Below are 24520 nucleotides of genomic sequence, written 5' to 3'. Positions count from 1 at the left end.
TTCACTTACCAGACAATAAAATGAGGAGAAAATATATTAAGAAACTGAACTAGCAGAATTATTAATAGCAGTACCTTTTTCTAATATGATCTAGCTTTGTAAAGAAGATATAACCCTTTCCTGAACAGCACCCACACATAGTTTGAAGGTGCTAGAGTTTAAGTGCATCACTCTTGGTATACTTTGTCTTCTTCACTCACCTTAGTTATTCTGCAGGATGCTGCAGAAGTCCTCCTGCAGTAATGGGCTCTGCACACAAAGCTGGCTCTGTGCTCCTAAGGAAAAAACAGCTGTTGTTGGACATTACCTAAATAGCTCAAACAAATTAGAAAAGGGAGGGGTAGAGCCACTTTGTGCTTTCCTTACTCTTCCCCTTTTTGGCAGGTATGTGGTGGCCAGGGATGCTTAACAGATATCTTGACTAATTTGCTAATGGTTCTGGAAAGCACATAGATAAAGGGGTAAGGAGCACAGAAGAAAGAGAGATGTCATTGTAATTAATACAGGCAAGGCAACATTGACCAGCTCATGTCCCTGCCTCTGATGGGGTCTTTTATGTTGCTAAGCAAGAAACTGAATTCATTATGAGGCAACTGGCCACAAAAGCTGCATGTTTGAGCACTTGGTTCCCAAATTAAATCTCTTTGCTTTTGCTGTATAGAAGAAATGTACTGCAGTGAGAGCTGCTCCCCCGTTTCTGGCAGCAATCAATATGGTCTGGAGATAGGAACATACACAGAGATACTCCCACATGCTATTTCTGATTCTAGCCCTTCTGCTATGCTATTCTGTGCCTTGCCATGCATCCCTTTGTCTCTTTTCCAGTTTCTAGATGTGATTAATAATGCTTTCTCAATTTTTATAGAGACTCTAAATGACTGTAAAACAGTACAACAATACTGCTGAGCATCCTTGAAAGCATTGTGAAGATGTGAATGTATAGGGCTTGGACAGGCTGAGGCAATAAGATTTAGGCTGGTAAAATGCTGGAGGAGGAGTGGGAGAGAGAAGTAATGACAATAACTGCCTGATTTTCTGAGTAGCCTTGATTATACCCTTTATGAAGAAAACATCTTTTTGCAAAATACTGAAACGGAACCATTCTATTAGATTTTGTGTCAGACAATACATGTAAAGGAATGCCCCAAATGCACACATTGTATAAGATGTTAGTTTTTGATGCAGTGACACATATTTGTTTATTTCAAAACTGAAATTTAATTTTCAGAGAGTTTTTAGAATCTGTTGGAGGCAATACTACAAAATTAGAGCTTAAAATAACAGCAGTGCTTCTGTAGTTAGGAGTTACTTTTGTTACAGCTCAGTTGTGTTTCACTGATTTTGAGTTATATCTGCTGCCTGTACTGTTTAAAAAGCAGCAACAGCAAGTAGCAGTGGTTTATACAGGATAGCAAACAAGTGCTGTTGCACTATTTTTGATCACTTAATTGAAAATGAATGACAGTTTTAGAACTTTCTGATCTCAGGGTCATAGTTATCTCTCAAGAATAATTTGATTGTTCTTCTCTGAATTTTGAAATTTCCCTGAAACTAATGGAAATCATAATCTGTATTTGACGACATTTAAGTTTGCAGTAGCTCACACCATTTAACTCATAATTTTAGCAAGCAATTATAAGCTCTGTCTAGGGAGTAAATTGTCAGAATCACCATGATTTTGTCCTTTGTCAGTTTTTAAATCAAAATAAAGATACATGCAAATATGTCAGTAGTGCTGGTGCTAGTTGTGACATAAATTACTATCTCTATCTGCAGCAAAATTCATGTATTATCTAATAGTATTTGTTTACTTTAAAAGCACTTACCCATAGCATTACATGCAAGCAACTGAATTCATGTAGTTAACTGAGTAATCTCAAATGAAAAAGGGTTGTTCTAAGAAACGAGGAGAGTGAATTTTGGGAAAAAGCTTTTTCCTTCAGAGTCTGCTCCTTTCATCGTAGAATCACAGAATAGCCTGCATTGAAAAAGACCACAGTGCTCATCTAGTTCCATCTCCTGCTGTGTGCAGGTCACCAACCAGCAGACCAGGCTGCCCAGAGCCACATCCAGCCTGGCCTTGAATGCCTGCAGGGATGGGGCATCCACAGCCTCCTTGGGCAACCTGTTCCAGTGCCTCACCACCATCTGGGTGAAAAACTTCTTCCTAACATCCAGCCTAAACCTCCCCTGTTTCAGTTTAAAACCATTCCCCCTTGTCCTATCCCTATCCATTCACATAAACAGCCGTTCCCCCTTCTGTTTATATGCTCCCTTCAACTACTAGAAGGCCACAATGAGGTCTCCCCAGAGCCTTCTCTTCTCCAAGATAAGCCCAGTTCCCTCATCCTTTCCTCGGAGCTGAGTGGTGAGGGACAATCACCTCCCTCTCCCTGCTGGTCACCCCTTTTTTAATGCAGCCCAGAACACAGTTGGCCTTCCAGGCTGCAAGCACACACTGCTGGCTCATGTGCAGCTTCTCACCCACCAGGACCCCCAAGTCCTTCTCTGCAAGGCTGCTCTCAAGGAGATCTTCCCCCAGTTTGTATAAACTCGTGGGATTTCCCTGACTCAAGTGCAGCACCCTGCACTTGGCCTTGTTGAACCTCATTAGGTTCTCATTTGCCTACTTCTCCAGCCTGTTCAGATCCCTCTGGATGCTTCCCTTCCTTCCAGTATATTTACTACATCGCTCAGCTTGGGGCTGCCTCTTACTACAGTCTCCTGACACATTTTGCTTTGCACCATATGCCCTGCCCAAGGCTGACCAATTTGCCAGTTGGGAGAGTGAGTAGTGCTGTTTGCTCATCAGGTCCACGCATACACTCCAGCATCCCAGGAGACACTCCGTACATTGTCACCCTGGAATGGAATGTTACTCGCACAGGAGCTTTCCCTTGAATTTATAGTTAAAGCTATCATGAAGGAAAAAAAAATCACCATGGGACTAAATGCAGGATATATATTTTGGCAGGCAAGTGTAAATGAGGCAAGTTCTAAGTTATGGTGTTCAATACAGCATTTGAATGTTGTAAACTTAAGAGGGTACCATTTGGCATTAGTATTTTCCCAAGATATTTTTGAGATTAACTGAATGGGCCACAGTGGGACTACATGGTGTTGAAATTCTAATGGATGATTATTGAATTGGGTTGAGGAATTTAAATGAGAAAATGAAAGATAAAAGAAAATGAAAAATACCTTTTCCTGATCTTTACAATAGATAACAAGCAAAAAAACCAAACATGGTCTAACGGATGCTGTCAGCGTTCAAAATATGTTGAGCAAAGATATCTCAGATTATTTGGTTTGTTGAGACAACACTTATAAATGAAGTGTGTTCTTCAGTGACAAAAAGAAAAAGAAATTAGGAAGATTTATAGGGATGGTGTACTGATTAAATTCATTTCAGATTTTTTTCTGTGATCCCTGAATCACAGAAGATATGAGCTGTGGAGAACAAGTCAAGTAAGGGTGTTGCATGGCACGAGAGGGACAAACAAAAGCCGAGGTTTGAGTTTCACGTTGTAAAACTGCAGTGTCAGATTGTGTGATTTAATCTAGCTGATTTTACTAACAGCAGAAACATCTTCTGAAGGATTGCTGCTCCCGTGCTACAGCCCCCAGTGCTGCTGCCACTGATTCAGTGGAAAAAAGAGAGACCTGAGTTTCTGATTTTTAAATGAGTGCGCAGTGAGTCACATCTGCTCTATTAAAACTGTTGACACAGAATTCCCCACCTCCCCCCAAGCCAACACATGGTTTGGAAAGAGTGAGCTTTGCTATGCTTGATTTCATCCTAACACGAGAGTTGGAGCCTATGTTAGCAGTGGTGCTTGAAATAAGCCTTTTGCTGCTCCATCTTACTTTAGGGCCAAGTTTCTGGTTCCCTGTGGATGCTATTACTAGGATTTTTACACGAGAACTAGGCTACCAAAAAGAAGGCATCTTTTTATTATTTGTGTAGCTCAAGAACTTGCAACAGCTCTACAGATGTTGAATAGTTATTACTTCTGCCAAAATACTTTAGAAGTTGTGAAAATTTTTATGGCAGAGTACTTTGAGAATGGTACCTGGAGTAAATTGTTGTTAAAGCAATATGTTGTGCATATTTGCTTAGATCCCCTTCTTCTCAAGTTGATTGGGAATGAATACATCACTAGTACTTTTCTCAGTGTTACATTTAATTTTCCTGAAAATCAGCATCTTTGAAAGCTTTGCTCAAGTAAATACAGGCATACTACACAAGTTCCAATGTGGTTCTTCTTTATGCTAGTAAAATATTATATTATTATGGAATCATTTTAGGTGATACGTGAGCTATTCATCCCCAGCAGCCACTGAAATATAATAGTTGAAGTTTAATTTTTCTGTGTTTTGCATATAGAAGAGGTGACTGTTTTGTCTAATGGTTTACGGTCCATTGTGGGACTTGATTCGTAGTGCATAAATGCAAAGCAAGACTGTTAGTATTCAGATATTTATTCCTTCTTATGTGACAATGTTACTAAATAGCTGGGTAAAGCTTTGCTGTTTCTTTGCTTGTTAGGAGAGTTCTGATGGCATCAGATAATTAAAAGTCCAGTCAGCTGATATCCCAGTTGCCATTAAGTAGTTTGCATCCTGCATTAAGGAGATGAAGCACTGTCTTTAATGTGGAGTGTGCTGTATTTCAGTCACTGGTTTTCTTTGAAATAACGATGTGAACTGCAAGTAATAGAAATAGAGCAGCATTTTATGTCTCTTTCAGTGTTCCAAGCAACCATGACTTGATGCATATAAGTCTTTGGTTCATTCTCAAATCTAAGTTTAATGGAGGATTTACAGAAATGTTGAACAGCACAAGTACTTGTACATGATTGATGCAGTGTTCTATATATATTTTACAGTTCTGCATTATACATTATTTGGTGTTTTAGTATTAAAAACAGATGACAACCTATAGCTTTGACATTATGTATGCACAGAAGATGGATATATACCCATGCATAATCTCTGGATTTGATTGTTGAACCTCTATGCTATATTAAAATGTATTATTCATTTCTGCCAACAGTCATGAGTCAATGGAAAATAATGAGCGCAATCACTTGAAAAATGCGCATTCACGATTTGCTTGTATTCATCTCAAAGTTCAGACTGCAGATGTGTAACCATTCATTTTACTGTTCTCAGTGATGCGTGTAAACCTCTTGAGCATTCACATTTATGAACTTTTATGAACCACTGATATTTAAAGTAGAAAAGATAGGTAACACGAAATAAAATTTCTTTGTGCCGCAGAATTTACTGATTTAAGAGGCAGTTATGGAAAAGTAACTAACTAACTAACAAAACAACAACAAAAAAAAAATAACACCAGATCATCACTCAACATGATTCTCTTAGTTCGGCAACTGTATTTCCACTTGGAAGGTCACAAATTCCATTTTCAGCGGGGTATTCTTGTAATCACAAATATGTGGTCTTTTTCTCAGAGGAGTCACGGTTAGGAGGAGAAAGTGTCTTTTTTTCTTTCCTATTTTTTTTCAGGAAGCACAGGAAAAAAAGATAGATTATCTTTTAAGCTTGCTTTGTTAAGATTTTTTTTTTCTGACAAATTTCATGTTTCTGAAGTGGCTGAAGAATGCTAACTCCCAACATTTCTGCTCAGTGATAATTTTCCAGGGAGAGTTTCACCGTATACAGTCTTCTGATCTGTATGCATTAGTTTAACCCCACTCAGTGTAAGTATTAAATTACTAACATTCAAAGCAAACATATCTGAAGACTTCTTTGAAGATTCCTTGTTTTCAAGCACAGAACACAATGACCGTGTTACCACTTGTCCAAGTACAATGTGAGTCGTTATACACCCAGAGCTCCAAAATCCATCAGTGGCACATTTCCCATCATTACACACATTCTGTTTTATTACCAATTAAGCCAGTGCTTCTGGTATAATTTATTCTTATTCATATCTTGGTATGAAATGTCATTAATTTTTCCCTTGGTTTGGCTGTATTTTTTAGTTTTAGTCCATTAGCTTTATACATTGTTGTTTTTTCACTATTTCAATAAGCAAAGGAAAAAAAAAATCATTAGCAGAACTTATTAGTGAAATCCTACAGTTTCGGAGGGTTTTTTTTGTTTTTGTTTTTGCTTACAAGGGCTATGTAGTGTCATTAATCATAAAATCAACCTTATGAGAACTTGCAGAAGGAAACCTGCACTATCAACCTATTGCTATAGTTTTGGCTCTTGAAACATGAGTTTGTGATCCAAATGAATAAATAACAACTATTTTTTGTCTTTTTAGATTTTAAAAACATGTTAGGAATGATTGCTTTGATGGGGCAGAAAGTGAAGTGATGTTTGAACCACAAGTATGGTGTAATGCAATGTTCCTTATGTGTATTTTAGATTTCCAACTGCAGCATGAAAAATGCAAGTTTCACCAGGACCAACAGCCACAAAAATTCCTTTCCCCTAAATGGCAAAACCAAGCAGTATGCTTGAAAAATTAGTATACTTATAAAATCTTTTAAAAATATTTGTAGATCACTTTTTTTTTTTCTCTTGGACAGCAGCATAACACATTGGTTTTGAAGGAGACTGCTTCCACAACACTGAGAAAGTGAAAAAAATGCCAGTATTGTAGATAGATCACCGTAATTCTGCAGAGAGATGTTATTCTCTTTCTTGCTGTGAAAACTACATTTAGTGTACATTAAGGAAGTAATAATCTTCTTCGTCGCATCCCACACTCACACCCTTTGGAATCTGTAAGGCTCCCCTTCTGTAAGGAGATGGTGATGTGCAGCCAGTGCAGCCAGTGCCAGAACTGTCATGTGCATCACTGGTAAAACCCTGAGCACAGCTAGCGCCTCCTCTTGCTTATACTCAGAATGGGGCATGCCATCTGATTCTGAAGGACCATGTAGATCTTCTTAAGATGCAGTTTCCTCAAAGTGGAAGTAACTGCTTAAAAGGTCCTGCTACATTTTTAGAGAATTTGTACAAGCTTGAGCTAACTTGTGGATAAGTAAGACATTAAGTCATTTGCAAGAAAAAAAAGAAAAAAAAAGAGGTTTAATGAGTATTTTTGGTGATGGGCGCTGCCACCATTTGAATCTATCCACTACAGGATAATTGATTTAATAGTTACAGCTCTACAGGACTGATCTCTTACTGAAACTATACCATAAGTCATAAGCTTAGTATTTTCTTCATCTGAAAATTCAGCAATTCCTATGGCACTGCATGTGTCTCTGCAAATCTGCAGTGAAAGTTAATGTTGCAGAACTCAGTCCTGCCTGACTGACCTGATCTCCTTCTATGAAAGAGAGCCTACTAGCATTTGAGGGATAGACTGTGAATGCTTTTCATTTGGGTTCAGCAAAGATTTGATAGTGTTTCCTACAGGTATTCTGGAGAAACTAGATGCTCTTAGGATCTAGTAGGTTTGTACTTCACTGGATGAAGAATTGTCTGGATGGCTGGGCTCAAAGAGTAACCACGAATGGAGTCCTGTCCAGTGGGTAGCTGGTCACCAGTGCTGTTCCTCAGGGCTCAGTCTTGGGGTCAGTTACACCTGGGTGAGGTGATTGTGTGTGCCCTCAATAAGTTCTCAGATGATACCAAGTTAGACAGGACTGTCAGTCTGCTTGAGAATCACAGAAAGGCTGGGGTTGTAAGGGACCGTAAAACCCATCTGATAGGCAGGGACTCTGCGCCACTTCAGGTTGATGGCTGGTCTTGGTGATCTTGAAGAGCATTTACAATCTTACGACTCCATGTTTCACTGTCATTTAAATGGCTACTTCAGCTGTAAATCAGAAATCATGCTAAAAGCCACATGGGATTTTATTTTCTAGATTCCGTAATTATTAAACCAAAATATCTGAGGATTTACTTGAACTTCCAAACAAATGTAAATTAAATCAGATGTGAATACTTCTATAGTGATTGGCAAAAACTGTTTCCTTAACCACAGTTAATATTAAAGGCTTAAACTTTAATTCTCAGAATGTCATCATGGTTGCTTTTTGATTAGGTGATAATATTACATTTTATAGTTGCAGGTTTGAGATAAAGAAGTAAACACATTAACCTTCCCTAAGCATTAGATGGTACAGTAACTCAAGATAAACAAGCTTCGTTGATGGAAAGGAGAGGCTTTATATATTTAAAATAAGCACATAATATGTTTCAATAAATGCTTGAAATCTGGTAAGTATCTGATTTTTTCCCCTGACATTAAGAAATATGAAGAGAATCAAAGCGAGTTTTCTTTTTTTTTTTTTCTTTTTTTCTTGTCCAACAAAAAGAACAGTGTAATTTTGCATTATGATGAATACATAGCAGTAAAAAGCCTATCACTGAGTTAAAACCTGCAGTTCAGGAAGGCACATTATTTGTCAGCAGTAGGAAATACCCTGAATGCTGAAATTAGTTTTGCCATCTTCATATTTCACTGTAATGGTGAACTCCTACCATAAATTAATTTATCTTTGTACTATGTTTGCTTTTTTTACATAACGTAAGGAAAGCTCTGTAACACATTCAGGAACACTGCCATAATCAGGGAAAACATTAACTGCATTATGGAATTAAATCAAAAAAACTGGGGCTTTGTGGCCCAAGCACAGAGCAGGGTCCTAGCACATCTTGTCTTGGCTAAGACCACTGCCTGTGCAGCCATCATACCTGTCTTACTGCTGTGTATGTTCCCTGCTACCTAGCTGCATGGTCTCTTATTGAAGACTGTTCTTTTGGAAGGGTATAGCATCTGTCTCTTTGTGTCTGTTTCTGTCCTTGTCAATTGGCAGAGCTGCTCAATATAAGCATAATCCAGTTATAGAACCATAGAATCATAGAATCACTCAGGTTGGAAAAGACCTTAAAGATCATTGAGTCCAACAACAACCTAACCATATTACCCTCACTCTAACAACCCTCTGCTAAATCATGTCCCTGAGCACCATAAATGGTTTTTGAACACATTCAGGGATGGTGACTCAACCACCTCCCTGGGTAGCCTATCCCAATGCTTAACAACTCTTTCTGTAAAGAAATGTTTCCTGATATCCAACCTTAACTTACCCTGGTGCAACTTGAGGCCATGTTCCCTCGTCCTGTCACCAGTGAGAAGAGACCAACCCCGCTCTGCTGTAAGCACCTTTCAGGTATTAGAAGAGAGCAATAAGGTCTCCCCTCAGGCCTCCTTTTCCCCAAACTAAACAGCCCCAGTTCCTTCAGCATCTCCTCATAGGGCATATTCTCCAAGTCCTTCACAAGCCTTGTTGCCCTTCTCTGGACCTGCTCCAGCACCTCCATGTCCCTTCTGTACTGAGGTGTCCAAAACTGAACGCAGTACTCAAGGTGAGGGCTCGCCAATGCCAAGTACAGGGGCACGATGACTTCCCTCGCCTTGCTCACCACTCCATTCCTGATACAAGACAGGACGCCATTGGCCTTCTTGGCCACCTGGGCACACTGCTGCCTCGTATTCAGCCGACTGTCCATCAGCACACCAAGGTCCCTTTCCATCAGGCAGCTTTCCAGCCACTCGTCCCCAAGCCTGTAGAGTTGCCTGGGGTTGTTGTGACCAAAATGCAGGACTTGACACTGCAACTGAATACTCACACACTGATACTGAAACTCATACATTTTATCTTGGCCCATCGATCCAGTCTATCCAGGTCCCTCTTAGTGCCCTTCTCTGCTTGGCAGATCAACACTCCCTCACAACTTCGTGTCATCTGCAAACTTACATGCCAGCTTCTCATTTATATTTACATTCCCTTCATTAACTCTAAGGGGAAAGCTACCAGGATATGATCATAAATATTCAAACAGACAGCATTGTAAAGGGTGATACTGCATCACAAATGAAGAGTTATTGGCTTCTGAAGAATATCACTTCAGTTTTATGCATTCAAATAAAATGACATGCTGACATGGTTAGAGTGTGTTAACACTACTAAGTCATAGAAGGATTTGTGGTACTACAATGCAGTCTGAAGCGTTAACCAATTTTTCTTACCTTTTAGGGCTCCCAAAGTTTTTTTCTAATTATGTGTAATAACATTTTTTTCTATTACTTGTCCTGCTCAGTGTCTGGTTTGTCTCTCACTGACTGAACCTCTCTTGTATGAGTTTGTTCTATATACTTTCCTTCCTTCAGTGTAAGCCAAGAAAAATATATCATGCAAAGGAAATTATCTGTCCAGTCAACTTTAAAATATAAAAATATAAAGGGGACAGCTCAACAGGAGCAAGAGATTTTAAAGAGTAAAGCTGCATTTAAAATAACAACTTGTTGCAAGAAAAAAATGAGAAGTTAACAGTAAGGCTGAAAAATGGAGCAATTTATTTCAATGAAAGAATAAATTCTGAGACTGGGACTGCTTTATCCCTTATCACATTTATTCAGAAGTTTTCCTGAGTTTAAAAGTTCACAGCAGCAATTTATAAACAGTATGGCACTTCTAAAGCAAGTCAAAGTAAAAGCACTCCTTTTAATCAGCATAATTATCATCATTGCTCAAGCTACACCGATAGGACGGGAAAAGGAATGCAGCAAAGCACAATGATTTCCAAAAAAAAAAAAACCACCCTAACATATACAAACTTTAAGAATAGGATTTAGAAATCCTTGCATTCCAGACGTGCAGGAACAATCTACCTACAGCCCTACAGAAGTACAAATACTGAGAATGGTTCTATTCCTAATAAAGGCAGTGCATATTCAGTGCAGATTTTTAGATGAGAACAAATGTATTGTTTTCTGGACCAATTTAAAGAGTTTTACCTAGATCTCAAGATCACACAGTCATCCAGCCTTGCATCCAGTGCAGTCTTAGGGAGTTCATTTTAAAGATGTCATGCTGAGGTCGGTAATATTGTGTGGTTCACTTGCTTAGTCTCCTACTCTCATGAAATGCACAGAAAATCCTTCTCAACTTAAGGCACTTCAACATCACTTATTTTTAACAGCTACAGTGACTGGCACTGTACCAGTCACGTACTGCATCAGGATGCACAGTGATGGTAAAGAACTCTTATTGACATTCCTCATGGCTTTTGTTCATTTCTTTGTTTTTAAAGCACTGAATAAATAGTATTTCACCTAACTTATTCCAGAAGCAAAGTCTTGCTTTATGAATGACATCTGAGCTCCACTTTTTCATTAATAGCTGTGTGAGTTGGACTTTACCCAACTTGGGGCAAGGAGTATCTACTTGATTGTTAGTAATTACTTCCCTCTTACTTTTCTAAATACTTCTGCATTTAGTGCTTTAATAAAAAACCATCACATTTAATACTAGAAGACAGCAAGTCCACTTCCTCATTCCCAAAAGAAAGCAGCAATTTAGCAACAATGTGATCAATATTCCGGTTATTAAGTGATCTGACTGAGGAGTTGTTAGTAATAAGCACAACTTGAAAGGCATTTGTTCAGTGAGAATCACTCCAGATTTCTCGTAATAAAACAGTCTTTTCCTCTCCGTAGTTTTATATTTCTTTCAAGATTGAAGCAGAAAGAAAACTGGACTCTGAGCATTAAACCGGAATGCATGCAATGGAGCTTTCTGGAATGAGGCCTAGAAAAATAAGTATGTTTGTTTCAATCAACCTTGAAGGAGAAACCTTTGGAGTTGGAAATCAATATTTGTTATTTTAAACCTGAAACAGCTTGTGGGGGTTGGAGATTCATGATCCTTGAGGTCCCTTCCAACCCTGGCGATTCTGTGATTCTGTATGATATGTGATTCAAACTAGAAGAAAAGCTAATGTGCTGTCTGCTTATTGCTAATGAAAAGATCAAAATAAATAAGAGGTCGACTGATCTGTCAAAAATGAGATGTTTGGCTATATTTGCCTAGTTTTTCCCTTTGAACTACCACACACCTATTAGCTCTTAATATGATATACCCTACAGCTGTGCAACATTAGCATTCTTATTTTATCGTAAGAAGCCCATATGGCAATAGTTTCAGATATTTCCCACCAGCTAACTTTTTCTGTGGTTTTTAAGATTCACAAACATGCAGAACAAAACCAGATCAAACAACTCACCTCTGTAAATGACAGCTGCACACCATGTAGAAATGGAAGGGAAGACTAGTCAGCAAACAAAAACACACAGCAGTATTGCATGCTATGCTGTACTACATCCATTACTGTAACTTACTTCCATAATGCCACTCTTTGCAGTGATGTAGAAAAAACATAGTAGGATAACAGCTGTACTGAAGATTGCACCCTTACAGCTAAACATACAGGTGCTGCTGTTGATACAATCCAAAGCCAAATGGTAAGACATGCAGGTGGTGCCTTTTACTTCAGCTTCCCACAGACTTTTGCATTAGAAGTTGAACTGGGTCTGGTTCTGCCTCTTCTCCACCAACCAGCTCATGCTAATAAGTGCTCTCACAGAGGTGCTAAACACAGGGCTATGGTTTTGATAATACTTTCGTCTTTCCCTGTTAAATGTTGTTATAAGCTTCACACACAAAAACCATAAATTGCATTTAACTAATAAGTTCTATATGTTCCTTATTTAGTAATTTTCTATATAAGAAAAAGCTTTTACTCCTGAGAGAAGATAATGTACTGGTCATTCATCTTGGACTTTTTTTTTTTTTTTAATCAAAGGGCATTAAACTCTTCAATTATCATGTATTTCTACTTAACTTTTTTACACTGATAGTTTAATTCCATTTATCTAAGCTGCAGAATGCCAGTTACTGACCGTATTTGGGCATAGTAGCTATTTCCTCCACTTGTTCAAAAAGGGTCTTTAAATGGCAATGAGCTCCTACTTCCCCCTTTAAAGTGTTCTATGAATATATGTTTAACTTCATGTTATCTTTAATTATGATTTGCATTGGATCTACCCTCCGCATTTAAATTGTGGAGGGGGGATCTATAATGCTGAAGCACTTCTGCTCAATTAGAGAGTACTAATATAGGAGAAATATTAATTTGATTTAAAATATCTTGTAAATTTAAAATTATGGCATTCTTTACTATAAGGTAGAGCTCACAGCCAGAAGGACTCAGATCCTGCCCTGAAGAGTTTGTTTGCTGGTAAGCTTTCAGTGCACACTTGTGCATGGGGTTATAGCTCCCCAGATTCAGGACTTTGTATTTCCTTTTGGTGAACTTCAGGGCACTCCTTACCTGCCCAGTCTTCAAGTTTGCCCACGCACCTTTGAGTGACAGCACATTCATTTGGTGTGCCCTCCATTCCTTCCATTATTTTATCATCAGCAAATTTAGAGTGCACTCTCTTCCATTGTTCAGATCTGCTTAACTGGCCTTGGGGATACACAAGTACTGACTTGCCCTCAACTACACATTGATTGCACTATTGACCATAACACTCTGGACCAAGATGTTCAGCCAGCTTTGAATCCACCTTCATGTCCTCACCTTTAATCAGCTTTCTATGAGGATGTGAGGCTCCATCTGGAATACTGCATCCAAGTCTGGGGCCTGCAACACAGGAAAGATGTGGAGCTTTTGGAGAGGGTCCATAGGAGGGCCAGGAGGAGGATCAGATTGCTGGAGTACCTCTCCGTAGGCTGGAGGAACTGAGCTTGTTCAGTCAGGAGAAGAGAAGGCTGCAGGGAGACCTTGCTGTGGCCTTCCAGTATATAAAGGGTGTTTATAAACATGAGGGAAGTCAACTTTTTACACAGGTAGATTGTGACAGGACAAGGGGGAATGGTTTTAAACTAAAGGAGGGGAGATTTAGATTAGATGTCAGGGGGAAGTTTTTCTCTGTGAGGGTGGTGAGGTGCTCAAGAAGGTTGTCCAGAGAGGCTGTGGATGCCCCATCCCTCCAAGCGTTTAAGGCCAGGCTGAGTGGGGCCCTGGGCAGATTGAGTACTTAGTCTGGCTGGCAGCTCTGCCTGTTGCAGCAGGGTTGGAACTTGTTGATCCTTGACGTCCCTTCCAACCCAAGCCATTCTATGACTCTATTATTCCATGATTCTCTGTTATGTGAGGTAGCATCAACCCTCACTAAACAACATCCACTGCTCTCCCATATCCACCAAGCTAGTTTCTATATTGTACCTCACAACAGTATCAGGTTGGATAGGCGTGGTTTCCCCTTCATAAGTCCATGTTCATTACTCCAGATCCCTTGCTTGGCCTTCATCTCTTTGCAAGTGCTTAACAGGATGATTTTCTTCAACCAATTTCTAGAGATTGAGGCACCTGACCCATGTGGTTTGTGAGATTTTCCTTCTTGCCCTTCTTGAAGACAGGGGTGACATTTGCTCTCCTCTGGTCTTCAGGAACCTCTCACAGTTGCAATAAACTTTTAGAGATAATAGGGAGTAGCCTCATTCTGAGATCATTCACTGAGATGCAACACTAATACACACAAAATGGCAAACACCATAGGCTTATGTGCTTCCAGTGTGTTTAATTGCTTCCTAACCTAGTTCTGCTCCAAAAGAGACAAGTCTCCCTTGCTCCAGAATTTTACTCTGGCTTCAGTAGTCTGGGATTCCTGCAGTGGAGAAGACTGAGGCAAATAAATCACTCTATGCGTTGGCATTTTTCATGCCATTTGTCACCACTTCTCCACTACATTCAGCAGCTGCCTCAGATTTCCCTTATATTTCTTTTTGCTATTAATGTATTTTGAAAGCCTTTCTTGTTGTCTTTCACATCCCTATGGGATTTAACTCCAGGTTGATCATGGCTTTCCTAACCCTGCAATATCAGACTGCAGCTCTGCTGGGTCACTTGTCCCTTCTTCCACCTTGTATCAGAGTTCACTCTGGAGCTTCATGCACGGTTTAAGTCTCCTGCCACTTTTGCCTGGACTCTTGCTTGTTAAAGTACTTGAGCTTTACTTGAGCTTTGAGGTGATCCTTGTATATTGACCAGTAGTCTTAGACTTCACTTCTCTTCAAGGTCATAATCCATGGGATTCTTCAAAGTAGATCTCTAAAGAGATGCACAGACTGGTACAGCTGGATGTTGCTAATGTTTACTTCTTCGTTATTTCTTTATTTTCTGTTTGTCAATTTGTGTGAAATGAAATAAAAGGAAGTAGGTTGCTCCAAAAGCAATGCCTCGTTTTTATTTCCTTGAAAACTACAACAGATCAGAAACCAGGACCACTATTTGATAGAGCAAATTCTCTGCTACAAAACACCTTTTTGAAATAGTCACTACCAGTAGCTATGCTTTTTTGCCAGCAGTGCACGAGAGCCTGCATGCTGCGCTTGTACAAATCTGCAGCAGCAGAGGGGACCAGTGTCACTGTCACCACTGCTGAAGTGCACTATTCTCTGCCTTGCTGTGCTCACAGCCACCATATGTAATGGGACACTGGTGGGAAGGTTCAACCTCTACTGTCATAAAGGCAACATTTGCCTCTGACACTGTGGACCAATATCCAACATAATAATATAGGAGGCATTACTTTCAGAGCAGCCCTTGTATTTCAGATGCTTACTGGCTGTCACAATGCTGTTAGTGTCAGGTATCGATCACTGACAACTAAAACCAAACCAGAGATAAACACTGATTTAGCACTCCATATACATTTTTTTTACAGATTGCCATGTTTTCAGTACTTGCCATTTCACTCTCCCTCTTATGGATGGAAGTATTCAACAGAAGAACAGAAAAAGAGAGAATAGTGATCAAATACTTTTTAGAGTTTACAGAAACAGGAATATCCATATAAATAATTGTGAGCATAACCATTATATAAATAAGCTACATGTACTTCTCATTGCATTGTGCTGCTCATGACCAAAACATCCTGTTTGTTTTGCCTGTTCAAAGAACAAAAAGAAAAAAAGGAAAAAAAAATATTCATGAAAGCAGTTCTTTACAGTGTTTCAGAAGTTTCAGAAGGAAGCTGGAGCTGGTAAACACATGTTCTTATGGGAAATTGCCACAATATTGACTATACCCCAGCAGGCTCTGAAAATACTTCTCACAAAGTCTCTTGTCTAAAATCTAGAACATATGTACAACAGATTATATTTCATATCCTTTTAAGGAACTTGCTAGATTAGCGCAGAAGTCCTCGCATTTCCTCTGAAATTGTGTTTTTCTACAGGTATTATGCATTTTTTATTTTCTGTGCTCTTCTACACTTTCATAAGCCTGTGAAAGAGGCTGAGAGTTCACATCCAGACCCTATGCTGCTACTGCATTATTCCCAGCATGGATTGGTAAACGTGTTTCATTCTGTTGATGTCATTAAATTACTGTCATTCTTCCAGGACAATTATTAAATAAGTCAATATAGTTGTTATTTTTTATTCGGTTGTAAGAGGTTTTGAAATTGTTACTTTTTCTGTTACTATTGATTGATAGATCAAAAAGAACACAAACAGGTCAACACAGCTCCAAAGCTAATTGTCACTTGGTTCAATCCAAGGCATATAAAATTGGGCCATTAGAAACATAAAAAATTCATACATTTCTGGACTGGGAACACTAATGTTAATGAAAATTATTGAAAAATGAATCACTATTTGAGCAATGCAGATCACTCTTTATAATCTAAAATGTACAGTGTGATTCTCTCAGCTGTTCTTTCTTTGCAGCTTCTTTTCCTAGTCTTCATTCTCTCCCATGAAGCAAGACTATTCCGTTAAAGAAAGCAAATCAGATCACAGAGACACAGAAGCATTCTGATTGCAACTGGAGAAAAATGATATACAGAAAACATCTTTAAAAAATTTCTAAATGCAGTCCTTTCATATATCAAAGTGCACACCCAGCAATTAGTCTTCCTGCAGAGGTCTGTGATCAGTATTGTCCACTGCAAGTGCCTATTTTACTAAAATTAAAATGGTAACAGAACTCTACCAGGGCCAAGTGTGTTGTGTCTGAGAGCAAACATCAGCTCTTCTCTAACTGCTCTTTTATCAGGTTTGTACAAAAAGATAGATAAACAGGCATCCCTCATCATCTTCCAGACAAAGGAGCAGCACTGACCAATTAAAACTTGTGTACATGAAGTCGTCGTAGAATCAGGAATTCATAGAATCACAGAATGGCTTAGGTTGGAGGGGGCTTAAAGGTCGTTGAGCTTCAACCCCCATGCCATTCTAGATTGGGCTGCCCAGGGCTGCATCTTGTGTCTAAAAAATAATACAGCTAGTGAACTGGGAGAGAAGCAGAGCACTTCTGTTTGGTAAAATTTACTACATTTGTGCATGGATACAGAGTGCCTTTGTTCTGATTTACCAGTGTTTTACTCTGTGTTAGTGGGAACAACTGCAGAAAATGCAGGAAAAAAAATCAGAGCTTTAATGATCGTACAGAAATTTATAACCAGTGTCCTCCATGCCACAGATGGTGACTAGTTTTTAAACCAGTGTGCTTTCCTTTACCACAAGCAAAATACTGCAACAGTATTTTTAACTTTTTGGATGTCATTTGGCCACAATGACTTGCTACTACAGTTGGAAACTAGACCACAGACATCCTACTGCTAAATTTAAAATCTATCTCTTGGGTTCGACTCCACACTATAAATTACTTAAACAAATAGAAAAACTCCTTTTCATTTGTGCTTCTGTTACTTTCCATCCAGGATTCTACTCTCCAGGCAGCTATTTAGATTCCCCTGCTTCATTACATGTGACTCTCTTAAAGCCTGGGATTTTAAATGCTCTGCCTAAAGGACTCTGACTCCTTTAGTGGGTGTCACTGTTAATTAAGGACACATGGGAAAGAAGTGAAGGAGCCAAAAACAGCCTTGTTGTCTGGAAGAATCAAAAGCATACATGGACAAGGGTGAGAAAAATCAGCTAGATAAGGAAATGTTTGCCTCTGTAACAGTCAAGTGCCTTTTGTTCAAGCTTACAAAGAAGCTGCATGTCTCAAAAATCAGCCTCAAGTGGATGAAAAATTGGGACAATGGTGTCAAAGTTTCAAATTAACAAGAATCAGTATTGATTGATTTGCAGTAAGTGTTTTACTCACTGGCAGCTTCGTTTTTGCTCCACACCAGCTATATTTCTGTTCAGTGCAGCAATAAGGGAAGCCAAAAGGAAAACTCTGACCTGCTCTTTGCTAGTTTCTAATTCTGACTCCTAGTTACCAGCTTTCAGAAGTGAAATTATGCAACCATATCGCTCGGGAGGACCTCTAAAAGACACTGCAATTGACGAAAAATAAACTGTGTGCTCATCATGCAAAGAAATGGTGATCTCTTAGTCTTCTTCATTTCAGTTTCCCCAATTCCTCCACCTCCACTTGGATAATCTGCACTTCACTCTTGAGCCCTTCTGTAGCTAATGGACCTACCAAGAGGGGCTGCTATATCTAGTAAAATCACAGAAACACAGAATCACAGAAGTATGTTAATTATTGAAAGTATTTGAGACCAAATAGCACAATTTTAGTGCTGTTTTCACTAAAAATTATAACAGGCGACGTTTCTGCTTCTGGAACTAGGAGGGTGTCAGAGAATAAATTGAGAAACTAAGAAATGCATCTGTTTACTGAGGGGAAAAAAACACTAAATGAGAGCATTTGGCAGACCTGCAGCTTGGCTTCACAAGCAAATATTTAGTTATCTGCAACTGACAAGTAAGCAGAAACACTAATTGGTTAAGTTTGCTTTAAAATCTGAGCAAGCAATTTAGCATTAATGTTATAGTGTTTACTTTTAAGTAAACAATACTGTCATAGAAAAGTCTGTGCTTGTGGATAGTAACACTATAATTTCTATTCTATTAACATAATTTTCTGCGTCTATAAAGCACATTGTGAGCCTTGGCATGCAATCAAGCTACAAGTGTAGTCACTTTACTGGAAATAAATGCAATTGGCTAGGCAGTGTTGTGAGACTGATATTTCGGTATTCTAACAAATAAGTATATATCTTGCTACCTTATTTTCCCATGTACACATACACTGAAATGAGCAGCCATTCTGCAGGTAGGATCTGTTCCAGCTCCAAGAAAAGGCAGCAGTTCAGAAGAAATTAGTGCCAGCTGCAACTTTTTAAAGAGAACAACTGCTCCTGTTTCTTCTATTCACCTGTTACAAGGTAAAGGGACACTGTATCTAATAAACAGGGGGAAAAAAAGGATTTTCTGGTTCATGTATCCTTCTACACAGATGAATATGTTTCTATCCCCATCATTTTCATTGTGGAGTATTGCAGAATTTGAGAACCTTATGGGGTTCAGGTGTTCATAGACTGATTTGTTGATCTTTATCGTAGCTGTGTAGTCTGAAAGAGAGTTCTGCATCACGGTGTCAATTCAGCATGTAGTTACTATTAACAAATGTGGTCTTAGGTGCCTTATTGTCTAAGCAATATGTCTTCCATGTGTACTCTTGCTACTCAGAAGTCAGTTGCAACTCTTGTAAATGCTGAGCAATGAAAGAATACACTGCCTGCATTGTGTCAGACTCTTCTAATCAGTGATTCAAATTAATGCACAGTATGAATACCCTTTATGTCAACATGAGGTTGTTTGTTTGTTTGGTGTTTTTGGTGGTTTTTTTTTTTTGTTTGTTTGTTTGTTTTTGAAGAATTACAGTATCAGAGTAAAACCTACGTGAATGACAGTACGAACACAGGACTGAACAGGCAGTTACACAAACATACACATTTTGCATGTCTGCTGCTTTAAAACGATGCTGAATTCATACAAGATGAGAATGATGGATGAAAATTCAGAATTAATTACAGTCATAGAATCATCTACCGTGGAAAAGATTACCAAGTCCAGCCATCACCCTGACATACCAAGTCCCATCACTGAACAGAGCCCCTCAGTGCCACATCCACATGTCTCTTAAATACCTCCAGGGATGGAGACTCCAGCATTTCCCTAAGCAACCCGCACCAAGGCTTGATAACCCTCTTCATGGAGAAATTCTTCCTCATAGCCAGCCTAAACCTCAAAGGTGTAACTTGTGACTGTCTCTTCATGTCCTATCATTTGTCACCCAGTAAAAGGACTGACAGCCTCCTCACTGCAACCTTCTTGCAGGTACTTATGGAGAGTGATGAAGTCTCCCCTCATCCTCCTCCTCTCCAGACTAGATAGCCACATTTCCCTCCGCCACTCCTAAGAATTCCTCCAATCTCATCCCTTCACCAGCTTTGACGTCTTCTGTGCACATACTTCGGCAACTTGAGATCATCTTTATATCAAGGAGCTCCAAAAATGAACTGTTACACTGAAGAGTTTTCAGGGTACAATCTCATCAGTGCTGTGTACAAGGGCACAGTAATTTCCCTGGTCCTGCAGATCGCACTATTTCTGATGCAGGCCAGGATGCCATTGACTTTCTTGGCCAGCTGAGCACACTTGTTGGCTTATGTTTGCTTGGGCAGCTCTCCAGGCACTATTCCCCATGCCTCTACCACTGCATGGAGTTGATATGACTCAAAGTGCAGCTCTTGGCATTTAGCCTTTTGGATATCATGCAGTTGGACTTGTCCTATCCATCCAGCAATTTACTTTCCTTTTCCCTTATCAGTCTTCGCATTCACTAAGTAAATGACAGTCAAATGCTCATCTCTGCAGGCCCTTGTTGTTGTGCAAGATCATAGATAATATGGCAGCCATTGGCATTGTAATGCAAAGTCAGTAGCAGAAATGCCTTAAAAGCATTCCAGCCATTCCCACATTGAATATTCTTCATCTTTACATGGCATGTCCCTTGATACTGCTTTTGGTGTGACTTTTCTGAGGCAAATCCAAAGCTTGATGAAGTTCAAAAAATAAACTTTTAAACAATGTAAACTTTTCATCTGCAGGCAACGCATGCCATCAGCCTAGAGTGAGTGTTACTTCTTGCAGAAATTATCAGATTTGTTCTCATGATCTAGTATTTCATTGCTTTTTTTGTTTGTTTAAATTTTGCTGTTTGCTTTCTTTGTCATTTTCCCTCCATTTACCTAATCATATGGAATGTTTTTCAGAAACAGGAAAAGGGTTCAGACAAACAGGCTTAGCTTAGAACAATAGCAGGGGAAATCATGTAATTTGGAAAATCAGTGACAATTGCTGTTGTTGTTTGAAAAGGAGAAGGATGGTGGTTTTTCTGTTTTGCTTTATTTTGCAGCATAATCACTAATTAGTATCTGTTGCAATGCAGTTTATGCAAGATGTTATTATACCAGCATCTTCACATTAGCACGGACGGAAGCAGTTGTTTGGATATTTTGCTCCTATGCCTTCTTGAAATTATGGTTTAAAAGGTCAAAAATTGAGATCTTTTCATTTGGGATGATTTGATGTATACGGCAGTCAAGAATATAAATCTTTTATCAAAGTTACATTTGTTTTTATGTTTTTGAGCATGGGAAGGTGGTAGTTTTCCTAAATAAATCAGTTCTATCTGCAAAAAAAAAAAAAAATTGCTATTATTAATACAAATTATTATAATTATTATTAATTATTTAGGTTAAACATGCTGGATTTTCTTTAAATCTCATTCCAGGGGAAACTTCAAACTCTTTTCTGTGCTTCATACATGCCATTGGGCATATCACTATAACAGGAATCCATACGAACTGTTTTGTGCCATTTCTTTGTCTTATTCTTCTCTGCTAGAACGGAATAGAGGAGCTCCATAGAAACTGCTTCAGCTCTTAAGTTGTTCACTCTGAAATGGTTGACAGTGGGGATTTTGTATCATTTGGCCAAGTGTAAGTTGTGCCTATGCAACAGTGATTGCTATCTGTTCATATGTGTAAACAGTGCAGAAATTGTTTTTTCCTGCGGTCTTATGCTTGCAAATGGAACTTGGTTGTCATGATGATGCCAGAAACAAACTGTAATGTTGTTCATATACAAACTAAGAAGGTTGTGCTAAGGCACAAACCTTAAAAAAATTATTGAAAATCTATGCCAAGAAAGCAAAATCAGTTACAAGGAGAAGAATTCATAGACTTGAATGTGTCATCTCTGTTCTTACCTTTTTGTGGCTATCTCCTTTCTATCACTTTACTCAGTAGCAACAGTGAGAGTCAAAAATAAATAGCTGAAGTTGTTCTTCCATGCTGCCTTCCTCCCTGCTTTTTCCTTTCCAGGACTTCCTTCCTTATACTGAAAGGAGAAGAAATACATAGCAAAGAAGGCATTTATGGATTTTTGTGGGGGTATTTTTGTTTATTTCCATTTCAAGAAGAAACTGTAATGAAAAATACTTTCAGTAACTTGGTAAGATATAAAAATTTTATATCTTATTTTCCAACTTTTCTAGCTTGAAACAGTAAATGTGTTTCTCGGTTCTTCTTTCAATAACTTTCCAACAACAGCTGTCTTAGAATCAACTATGAGCTTGCATGGGTTGTTGCTGAGGAGATCTGTGATTGTAGATTTGTCTGCCAATGAGTGTCTCACTTGCAGGAATAAATTTTCTTCAAACCTCTTATCCTACAACAGTCTTAACCACATGTAAATCACTCATGCAATTGTTTTATTTGGACTGTACAGATGACACATCATTCTTCATAAGTGTATTTCTTGGCAGTTGTCAAATGGGTAAACTGGACTTTCCTTCAGGCATTTCCAGGTGTTATGTACAAGTACTACCAATGTTTGGTTTTGCTCCCATCATAATACCTAATACTCACATAGCGACTCACTTCTTGTAAAAACAATTACCACTTTTTTACCAGCTTTTAAAATAGCATCCTTTTTCACTTCTATTGTACGTATCTTTAGTGATAACACATGCATTCACTCTAGTTAGGATTTGGAAAGTTGTGTTTTGCTGTCTTTGATCTGATTGTTTAAGCTCCACTTTATTCAGAAGTACATACTGAATTTCATAGCCATTTTCTTGCTTTGCAAAGAGACTTTTAGCTTCTTTTTTCCCCTTTCTATGAGGATGTATTGAAGATCTCCGAGAATCGGTGGACATAGCAGATACACTTCTGTTTTTGCCCCGGTTATTGCTTGGGAAGAAGTGCAGATAGAGACTGAGGACAGACAAATCATCACCTGTAAAGGACCATCTGTGTTGTGTTGTTGCTTGTACGGAGGAGTGGAGATGAGGTGTGAGAGAATTTTGGTTTCTGTGCATCACATGCTTCTCATTTCTTGTATGCCATCCTGAGCAGAGGAAAACAGAAGTGATGAGCTGTGTTCTGGGTAGCAAAGGAGTGGCATCCTTAACAGAAGATAATCCATGATATGCAGAGTATAGGAGAAAAACTATTTTTTTGCTTTGAGGATTGATCTCCCGAAGACCTGCTTGTGTATTTCACATGCTTTCAATGATCAAATAACTATATTAAACTATTTCTATGTGGTTTTGACTTCATTAGATTGCCTATTTTTCTTTTCTTATTTAGGTCTTTACGACTATGCTGAGTCACCAAAAATGTCCATAGAAGAATAATGGAAGCCCCTGAATACCTTGATTTGGATGAGATAGACTTTAGTGATGATATATCGGTAAGTATTTGTCTTATTTTGTTTATATGAATTAAGACAATTTTAGGTATCTTAGTGCTGCCATAACAAACAAAACAACAACAACAACAAAAGGTTCTTTTTTTGAACACTTTTTACCTTACCCACGGAAATGTTTAAAATGTTGAATCTAGAATTAAATTTGGTATTTTGTAAAGAAAGACTAATCAGCTTAAGCCTTCTACCTTCATTAAAAAGGGTTTGTGAGTCAAATTAATATATTGGTTTTATTTCTGGGTTGCTTATGCGTTACGATTGTCTTGAATGAGCTACACATTCTCTTGGGCTGGCCTTAGACACGGAAGTGACAGCTCACATTTCTCGTTTTTTTTTATTTTTTTAATCAAATGTACTTCCACTGTAAAAAACCCTCTTGCCTCTGTCCTGTCTGGACTGCTCTTTCACCATGTAAGCTCTGCCCCTTCTGACAGAAGCTAGCAAGATGTTATGTGTAGTTGTGAGACAGCTAATTGTGATGCAGTAGAGTGCAGCAAGAGGCCAGCCTCAGACTCCAGGGACTCAGAGTGCTTCTCCTTCATGTCATGCCTAAAATAGCTCTGTCTGTAAATGAGAGCAAAAAGGCTGTTCTTATAAACTGCATGAACTGTATTGTTTGAAACACCGACACAGTCTGTCCTGTTATTCATAGCAGTGTTCCTCCTGCTAATGTTTCTGCTTTTTGTGGAATAGAGTTTTGTGAAAATAGAGTTGCTAATATATTTTGCTAATATAGTACTAGGTACTATGTACCTAGTAAATGAGGGACTTGAATACTCCATAAGTATTTATTAATTCAATTTTCAAGTCCTGTTTCCTTCAACATTCTTCCTAACTGTAGTGGGGTTGGTGGCAGTGCTTTTAATTTGTTTTGTTTGTTTGTATTTTTAAGGTATTGGTTTTTCTTTATTTTGGTTCGGGTTTCTTGTTTTGCTTTGTCTTGCTTTGTAGTTTGTTTCTTTGTTTGCTTGTTTAACAAAGGGCCTGTCTTTTCCTTGAGCTTCTGGGATTCTTGATTCATTTTAAAGCATTCCAAGTGCTGTACTCACAGACAGGTTCAATTGAACAGGGTTTTACTTTTACCTATTGTA

General features: G+C 38.7%; 1 protein-coding gene across 4 annotated transcripts in view; it reads left to right on the top strand.

Moving 5' to 3' along the window:
- Positions 1-24520, top strand: part of SNCAIP (synuclein alpha interacting protein) — a 79514-nt gene that overhangs the window by 8647 nt on the left and 46347 nt on the right. For all 4 annotated transcript variants that reach the window (XM_052700595.1, XM_052700591.1, XM_052700592.1 and 1 more), the window contains exon 2: positions 23312-23414. In XM_052700595.1, coding sequence (XP_052556555.1) covers positions 23358-23414 — 57 coding nt within the window. In that variant the 5' untranslated portion in view covers positions 23312-23357. The remainder of the gene's footprint in view (positions 1-23311; positions 23415-24520) is intronic.

The sequence above is a fragment of the Tympanuchus pallidicinctus genome, unplaced genomic scaffold (assembly GCF_026119805.1).
Source record: "Tympanuchus pallidicinctus isolate F22 unplaced genomic scaffold, pur_lepc_1.0 scaffold4, whole genome shotgun sequence".
Classification (NCBI taxonomy): Eukaryota; Metazoa; Chordata; class Aves; order Galliformes; family Phasianidae; genus Tympanuchus; species Tympanuchus pallidicinctus.
The sequence above is the reverse complement of the archived record's forward strand: the minus strand, read 5'-3'. Positions and strand labels throughout refer to the sequence as shown.